General features: G+C 41.8%; 1 protein-coding gene across 3 annotated transcripts in view; it reads right to left on the minus strand.

Annotated features, from left to right (window-relative positions):
* Positions 1–9438, minus strand: part of Msrb3 (methionine sulfoxide reductase B3) — a 116257-nt gene that overhangs the window by 67365 nt on the left and 39454 nt on the right. For all 3 annotated transcript variants that reach the window (XR_003710217.1, XM_028759067.1, XM_028759068.1), the window contains exons 3-4: positions 4347–4455; positions 2598–2675 (exon numbers count right to left, since the gene is read on the minus strand). Coding sequence is in view for 2 of the 3 variants with exons in the window: in XM_028759067.1 (XP_028614900.1) it covers positions 2598–2675; positions 4347–4455 (187 nt within the window). In the remaining variant the exon portion in view is untranslated. The remainder of the gene's footprint in view (positions 1–2597; positions 2676–4346; positions 4456–9438) is intronic.

Consider the following 9438-nt stretch of genomic DNA (forward strand, 5'->3'; position numbering starts at 1 on the left):
TCCTGCTGTGTGTGTACACACGACCTCTCCTGCTGTGTGTGTACACACGACCTCTCCTGCTGTGTGTGTACACACGACCTCTCCTGCTGTGCCTGTATTCTTTCTAACTTCTTTTTGCTTCTTATTAGCAAACCCCTCCTTATCCTAACCCTCTCCTATAGTTTCAAACACTTCAAACTTTCTTGTTCAAATGACTCTATGGATCCTAAACCTGGACCTGCTGATTGATAACTTTTCCCCTATGTCTTTTAAAAACTTATCAGAAATGCAAATAACTGCAAAAAAACAAATTTCCACTTGTTTCATATTGTTATACCTGCTTAAAATCCTTCTGCCCAAACCTCAGACCTTCATATTTCCATCATTCATATGTGGAAAAACAGACCACATGAACTTATTTGCAAACCCAGCCTTCACCAATATATCTAGCCATCAAATTAGACTTGTTCCCTTCCCCCCCCCCAGAACAACTATGAAACCCCACAAAGTTTCATTTTCTATTATCTGAATAAAGTCAATAATATGTGTTCTCATGGTGACCCATTTAAGTCCCTGGGTGGAAAATGGATACACATACAGAAAGGCATGTACACAGGCAGCAAAGGGAGTTCGGTTGACCCATGGCAGGAGCCCGCAAAGCTATCTCAATGTTTGCCACCTCTAGTTCTTGTTTTTGTTTCTTTTTCCCTTTTCAGGGAGCTTGCCTTCAAAATTAATACATCCGTGAACTATCATTCTGCTTGAGCCTGCAGACTGTAACAAGGGGACAATAAACTGCAGCAATATTGGGGAAGATGAAACGCGTACCACCCCAAATGAAGAGAGAGGAAAACAACCACAGGAGAGATGAGACGGAAGGAGCAGCCAGCCACTGACCCCCAGGATGCACAGTTTCGGCAAACCATGCACAAAGAAAGAAAGGACGGGAAAACCCTAGTCGCTCAAAACTGCGCATGCCCTGTGGCCCCTGCATCTCTGTGGGGACCCAGGTGCACATTTTGAACATTCTGAACACAAAGACAACCGTACACGGCCAATAAAGTACTCCATCCATCTCCAGTGGCGGAGGAGCAGGGTCCTTTCCCCCAAAGTAGATGAGAATAGAGAGTGAATGACGAAAACCAGCAGAAGTATGAGTGAAAAATTAAATCCTATTTCTCAAAAGTTTAGCAAACAGAAGCTGACAGGAACACTAGGAAATGACACAGAGTCACCGTGAGTGTCACAGCAAAGGTCACCTCGAAGGTCATGGAGGTGAGTGTGACTCTGGCAAGCAAGTTAGTTTAAGAGTCTCGCTTTCAGGGTTTGTGATTCAAATGCTCACAAGGGTTAAATTCTCCATTCACAGTTGGCTCTGTTTCTTATTTAAAACAGTAAGGTTTCCTTCAGCGGAGTCTTCAGTGAAATCACGTGATTGGAAAGAGGTGGAGCATCTCAAACAAAACGCCAAGAGATGTGGGCAGCTTTGACCGGTTGGGGTATTAACCAGTTTAGCATGGCTCAGCAGCTGTCTTAAGTGTTATGTCAACTATTTTGACGTAAGCTAAAGGTGTTGAAATATGAGGATGTGTGTTTTCTGACAGGGAACGGGTGACAATTTGAAGGTCGGTTTTTCAACATGAAAAAAAAAAAAAGAGTAAGAATTCGGAACAGATTGTCAACCAACAGGAACGTGCAAAAGGGTAATTGGGGAAAAGTTGGAGCTCTTAAAGTTTTTAAGGAAACTACCATTTTCCTGTTATTTCAGAAATATCTGTAAATGCTAGTATCTTAAAGGAGAAACACCAGGCAAACTAAAGTGTGTTTTACATTCTTCATTTGCTATCCATTCTCTGAAACTTCCTAATCCTGTCTCTGATAAAGTGAGCACTCCTAAGTAAGGTTCTGCTTTCACTGCCCCGGGGCAGCAATTGTATGGGACACACGGGGATCCTGAGATTTTACACACCCAGATAAAACATCTTTGGTAAAGATCGTCCTTGTTTGATAAGATTATCCTATCCAGACCAAGAGTTATCTGTCTTAGTCAAAAAGTCTATGTGGTACCTGCATTATTGTGAACCTGTTAGGGTCTTTTTTAAAAAGAGGATTTTAGGCCAGTGTCAAAACAATGTTAACCTCAGATATACGATATTATTATCTCATGTTTATTTTCAATATGTCCCTTCATTGTAGAAGTCTAAAGAGACTTCTCACTGGATGTAGTTTAATCTGAAGGGTGTACATGAGTGACTTGAAAAATGGTCCATAAATGTATTTAGGGGCATCGCTTGAAGGTAGACAAATCAGTAAATACATAAGCATATCTCTGTTTACCAAGAGATGTTTTCTTCATACCTCTGGTAAGGACGACGGTTACTGAAGATGAACAAAGTTAATGCTGGGTGTTTCAAATGTCTGAACAGTACAAGATTAGCTAGCCTATCACACTAGTAATTAGCCAAGAAAGTCTGCAATCATTCTTGTTCTCAGGGAGTAGACCAACATATAAAGAGATAGAATCAAATTCAGCAAAGGAAAGATTCACAGGGAGCTGAGCAGTAAGGAGTGTGCGGTCACATGACCCGGCCAAGCCTACTGGCTTTCAGGACACTTACTTGAACAGCGGAGTTCCACAGACAACACATTTATATATTCCAGGATCTTTGTGATGTGTGTATTTTCCTTCAAAGGCACTGATAAACAATAAACAGATCGTCAAAAATATTAACAAAGCTAGTATTTCTTCTTATAGAACACATTGGTTTAAAATACAATTCTCTAGTAAAATTTTCCAGGGTTTTTGACCCTAAAATGAGAACAGACCAGACATATGGAAACTTGAACAATATAATATACTTTAAATATATATATATATGCACATAACTTCTCCAAACTAGTGCAGGTTAAGTAAAAATATCAAGCCATCTAGTAAGTAATACTTAGAATATTTTTCAAATTAAAAAAAAAAAACCCACCCATTGTTTGAGTCACACGGAGAACATTATTACCTAAGATTTCTGCTACCCCACACTACGCAAGAGGGGACCAGAAAAATGGAGCAGGTTTCCAAGTCTTTGAGTGGAAGGAGTCTTATTTTTTGGTTTGAAAAGGAGTATTGCAGCTTTAAGGGAATATTTTTCTAAGTTAACAATCTTAAAGTCGAGGCGGTCACTCAGTTAATATGGATCAGCTGTGTAGCCCAAAAAAAAAAGTCGATGTGCCCCTCAGCTTGTTTCTATTATTGTCTCACCCTCTTTACGAGGTCCAATTTTTTTTTTTTTATATAAACAGAATTTTTAAGAATGACCTAATCTCTGGTTGTTTGTGTACGTTAAATCATTCTGCTAGCCATGCACACAGCATTGGCGGGCAGAAGCCCTGTAGGCTGTGATCTAGCCAACGGCTGGTACAAGGAAGGCACACCTTTGTCAGGGCTTCGGCGTTCAGTAAACGCGGTAAACAGTGGGGTCTGAGACAGGGAGAGCGTGGTGTCTGTTAACAAGGCTCCCCTGTGTGGGAGAGAGCTCATGAATGGAAACACATAAGTTACATCATTAATAAATCTGGATCAGAGGTAACACAGCCGCATGCCAAGCTCCCAAGCTCCATGGTATAAATTGGACAACAAAATCATCGGGCCTTGGCAAGTTATTTTTTTAGCTGGAATCAGCTGAGAGAGATTTTATTTTATTCACTAAAAACAGTCTTGGAAGTGAACGAACTTTTTTTTTCCCCTTTCCAGGATGTAGGACGAACTTCCAAGGACCAAAGCCATGCAAGGGCAGTTATTGAAAATTTTTGACATTCCAACCACAAATGAGCCAATAAATACTTTCTCCACATGTGCTTCAAAAAGAAATTGGAGTGAGGTGGAAAGGAACTAAATTATGCTACCTTCGTTTTGCAGCCAAAACGTCTATGCTTTACAATGGCCACCTTCAAAATGCCAGCCTCCTGGCGTAGCTCCATGTCCCTCGTGGTTTGCCTTGCTGTGATGTCTTCCAAAAAAAAAAAAAAGTACCCAAATCGCTATTGCTTCCACACATTTCCTTGTAAACTAAAAACAGGCCCTTAGCAGAAGTCCCATGGCTTTATATAGATAGCATGTCCGCTGAGGGAGGCAGAAACAAAACTCAGTGTAACTTAAACAATGCCATCTCCAGCCTTTAAAAGACAGTCCTTTGCAGGCCTTAGCCAGAATGTAGAGTTTCTTTAAAATAATCAACAGGGAAGATGACTCCGAGGGGAAGAAAGTGGTGTTTGCCTGCCTGCCTGCCTGCCTGCCTGCCTGTCTCCCTGCCTGCCTGCCTGCTTGTTTGCTTGCTTGTTTGCTTGCTTATTGTGCTTATTACAGCACAAATTACCTTTCTGTTCCTTTCTCCTGAGTGACATGGTACTGTAGGGGTGTCAGGCGCTTCCTCAGTTCCTGCTGGGTGAAGACCACCTTACAGTTCTTTTTATCCCTACACGACCCTGGAAAGAGAAGATATGGGAGAAAGACCCATGTTAGCCTGAATCCTAAATCCCTGCTTTGGCTGGCTGCCCTAGCAAGGCTCTCCAGTTACTTGTCAATGACCAGAGAGTCCCTAAAGGACTCCAAAGACTTACCTGAGCTGAAGCTGGTCTCCAAGTTCAAACAGAACGCACTTAAGAGAGCCAACTGATTCCTCGGGAGCAGCAACAATGTGTCATAGCAGAGGCTTCTAGCACATGATACTAGAAACTCACCACAGGATTGTGGCGCATCCTTTATGCCACCTGATACCTTGAAACCCCCTTTTAAAAGGTGAATTCAGCTGGGCAGTGGTGGCACACGCCTTTAATCCCAGCACTTGGGAGGCAGAGGCAGGCGGATTTCTGAGTTTGAGGCCAGCCTGGTCTACAGAGTGAGTTCCAGGACAGCCAGAGCTACACAGAGAAACCCTGACTCAAAAAAAAAAAAACAAAAAAAATGTTTTTCTAAAACCTGTGTTTTACCAGGCTAGCAAAAAACTGCCAGGAGACTTCAGGAGAAGGCATTTACTTATACAAAGTGAGATTCAAGAACTCCAGAGAGAGAAGGAGACAGAGACAGACAGACTCAGAGAAACAAAGGCAGAGATGGAGAGGGAAACAGAGACAGAGAGACACGGAGAGGCAGGAAGAAAAAGACACAGACAAACGGAAGCTGAGTGTGATTTTACTTCAGGGTGTGCTGTCCTGGCACCATTTAGCTAGGAAGATTTCCCTGATTAGTATCTGAATGATGGGATGATTCTAATGTCATTGACAGCAAGTGTAGTTTTATTTCAATATACGCAGTCTGCAGTCAAGTGTTCAGACTACACCTGTTTGTGTACACTATTTTTATTTTACCTGAGCACGTGACTGAGAAGAACCATGACTAACTCAGGAGAGCCATTCCTCACTGCAGTAACAGGCCTTTCCTTGGCCATCCATCACAGGAGGAAAGCAGCCTGTAGATGGCCCTTGGAGCAGAGATTCCCTACCGTGTCTTGAAGTTAGCCTTGGTATCCTGAATATGAAATTCAACTTCTCCCGACTTGGCAGTGGAAACCCGCCCCCCCCCCCAATGTTTACTTTTAAGGCACCTAACACAGAATATGAGAATACTGAAGTTAAACTCGGCAAGAATTAACCAACTGGCTATCCTGATTGTGAGACTGAAGAAAGGCTATCAGCTTCCAAAATCTTGGCCACCTAGACAGAAGGCTAATTCTCCACCAGAAAACAGGGAGCCAGGGAGAGAGCCAACAGAGGATAACCTTGGCTAGGCCCACAGGAGTCACAATAACCTCTACCAACCTCCTCATCCTTTGTTGGTCTAGAAAGAGACCCAGGAACAACCATATCACCAATAGCCCTGAGAGCCTCCCACCTAGCTGAACAGCAGTTAACACCAGGCTCGCCCTGATGTGAGAAGCCCTGCTTACCGCTGTCCAGGACATAGACAGAAATGTGTCCCGATAAGTGCCTGTTCGGCTTGAATGAAAAAGGCCTCTTTCTCAAACAACAGGCGCCCTGAGTTGAGTGAGTTGCTGTTTACCTCCCTCATAGACTTCTTAAAATTTATTTTGCTTTTATTTATTTGCTACAAGGGTGCCTGCTAATTTTGTCCCCAAGTTCATTCATTGGAAACTCAATCTGACAAATTATCATGGTTAAAACTATTCGTTCCCAAAAGGGCTGGATAATTAAGATCTGAACAATCAGAATTAAGCAAATCTGTCGAAAATATTTGGGGTTTAATGTACGTTCATTCATACAAAAAGGCCAATTGTGTTCCCGACGTCGAGAGGGCTCAGTCACCCATCTGTATGTCATTTGGTACAAGAGAAGCAACCGCAGGTTTAAATTACATGGTATTGGATTGCAATTCCCTAACATTGGATGCTTTTCTGCTTTTTTACCTTGAGTCATTTTACTAAGGAGTGTTCATAAAAAAAAAAAAAAAAAGTAGCTTCAAACACAGATGCTTGCAAATCGCTTAGGCAAAGATTTTTCTCTCTTTTTCATTCTCTCTCTCAAAAATAATAATAATAAAATCTCTTTTCTGAAGGAAAAGAATAAGACTGTTGGTCAGTCAGTATTGATGAACCCTGCCATGTATTTGTAGGGGGGGGAGGGTAAATTGAAAACACCTGATTGAAGTAAATAATACACACATGAAAGCTTTACTGGTGAATGAGGGGTATTGAAGAGTCCCTATTTCATAGATTAGAAATTACTTTTGATCTAAACATTCTTTTTTTTTTTTTTTCTTAAAAACAGATTGCTTTCCGCCATGAGCCCATCTCATTAGCTGTGCTACGGAGACCCTGTTTTAATGGTGAACTTTTGAAAGGGACCGGAGGACTCTTTTGTTAGTCCCCATCGTGGGGGGAAGGGGGGGAAGCTGTCCTCCCAGCTCCCTTTGTTTGGCTTTCAAGAACCACCGCGGAAAGCAGTATTCACACACATTTTGGAGGAACGCGCCCTGTGTCACAGCCTACAGATTATTTGGTTTTGGTGCACTTAAAGGTCATCTTCCAAATTAGCAGAAATTTTCCTGCATCCTGGCTTCTCAGCCTTAAACAGAAATGTTGTTTCCTAACTGTAAGCGAGGTTTATTCTCTGAGAAGAGCTGGTGATTACCAAAAAGTGGTCAGACTTCATACACTTTTTAGTCTTTGGTCATACTGTGTTCGCAATAATCAGGCATTTAAAGTATACCTAGGAAGGACATGCGTATTAGAAACAATGACCGTTCAGTAGCAATAATGGACTTCTTGGACAACTGAGAGCTGTGCTGGTACATTAATTCTGCTAGCATAACCAACACTGGCATGTACAGAGATAAGCCTCACTTCTGTCTCCATCTTCTGCTCCCTACCAGACTGACTGTTGCTAAAGGCACATGGGGCCAGCGTTGACTCTGAAGACATCATTGCATTTTGAAATCTGAGCGTCATTCATTGGGTGTCTGGTTTCCCTTTACTATCTTCGCTTAGGTACCATAATTTTCTCATTACACAGGGTAATTTAACATTAGTGTTAGATGACATCTGGTCAATGACTTCTAAATTGGCCTAGAAGTATGTCAGGGAGAGAGGTATTCCTCTCTTGAAATGTTTAATAGCACACTTTGAAGGCACAAGTCGGTGTGCACACACATACGGCACAGTACGACTAGAGGAATGATATTATCCCCTGTATATCTAATCATAGCCCGTGCCCAATAGTGTAACTGTTACATGGGTCAGATCGAACCTAAACCCGATCCAGACGTATTTAAATACAGAAATATGCTCAGGGTATTTTTTCTTTATACCAAGACATCTTCCATGTTGCTGTTGAAAGGTTGAGTTGCATTGAAACTTCAGGAACTACCCAGATTCAAGAGGGCCACACCTGTAATCCCACACAGCAAGGCTTTGTCACCCCCTAAGACACACACACACATACACACACACACACACACACACACACACACACACAGAGGCACATCTAAAACAGAGTCTGCATTCTGGTTCTGCCTGCTTCAAACTGTGACCATAGATGAGTGTTTCATCAGATCTTCCACTGTACAAATAACAGCTGGGATTTAGCGGCCCCTGCGTACAGACTCACAGAGGATTCTGAGGTTAAAATCCAGTTTGAAAGTTAGCAGCTTAGATGCTTCTGGGGGCACCAGTAGTCTACTGGTGATTTCTTCTATCATACCCTCAGAAAAGCGTTTTTCTAGCAAGTTACCTTTTTTAAAAAATGGAGAAAATAGGAAGTAAGGGAGAAGATAGTACTAAGACTTAGTTCTACTCGACACCATCCATGCTTTCAGATGGGTAAGTCCATTTTACAGACAGAAACTAGTCTCACAGTATTGGTTATGACATAGCTTATTAAGGAGACATAGCAACTCACACACGCAGTTGTTGGACTAAATACCTATTTCTGTGAGTAAGAAAATTAGGTAACAACTCCCTCCTCAAGTTATACAGTAAATTTCAACTAAAATAAATAAATAAATAAATAATCCTGCACTAAAGAGTTAAGGCAACAAGTGTAGAAAGGTCATGTTCACGGCAGGACATGCAGAGAGTAACAATGTCCACCCTTATGTAATTCTTTTTTTTAATTAATTTATTTATTTTATATACGTGAGTACACTGTAGCTGTGCTCAGACACACCAGAAGGCGGTATCAGATCCCACTACAAATGGTTGTGAGCCACCATGTGGTTGCTGGGAATTGAACTCAGGACCACTGGAAGAGCAGCCAGTGCTCTTAACCACTGAGCCATCCCTCCAGCACCCAGCAATGTCCATCCACCCTTAGCTGGTACCTGCTGTTCCTATGTCCTTCAGCATCAGAGACAAGCCTGTGCAAGGCTCTCACCATATCTACAAAATGCAGCAAGAACTTTCTACTTCCTGTACAGAGTAAATCAGATCTGTCACCTAAATGCCGAGAGCACTCTCGAACCACACATTTTATACTTCAGTGTGGGGGGAAAAATCCAAATAAAACTCAAACCTTAAGATCTCAGAATTTGAATTTCTGTTCTAGAACTAGGGAAAGATGAAAATATTGACTATTTCCCCAAGATAATAAATATGAGATGTGTTAACTTGTTCTGATTTTAACTTCACTAAGTTAAGACGGTGAAGTTAACGTAGGAATATCCTGCTGCTGTATTGATAGGCAGCGTAAAATTAGAGCATATGTTAATTTTTACTGTGAACTTCAATGTTCAAGTTCACACTAGTCTATCATGTTGGAAAACTATTTTATTTCAGGCGTAGGGGTGGTAGAATCTGTAAGTGGGAGATTATAAGATTAATCTAGCCGACTTTTAGAATAAAATGTTAATATGTGGCACAAACATCAACTGTTATTTTCTTCTTTCTTCTTCCTCCTCCTCCTCCTCCTCCTCCTCCTCCTCCTCCTCCTCCTCCTCCTCCTCCTCCTCCTCCTCCT

The sequence above is a fragment of the Grammomys surdaster genome, unplaced genomic scaffold, assembly GCF_004785775.1.
Source record: "Grammomys surdaster isolate TR1022 unplaced genomic scaffold, NIH_TR_1.0 126271, whole genome shotgun sequence".
Lineage (NCBI taxonomy): Eukaryota > Metazoa > Chordata > Mammalia > Rodentia > Muridae > Grammomys > Grammomys surdaster.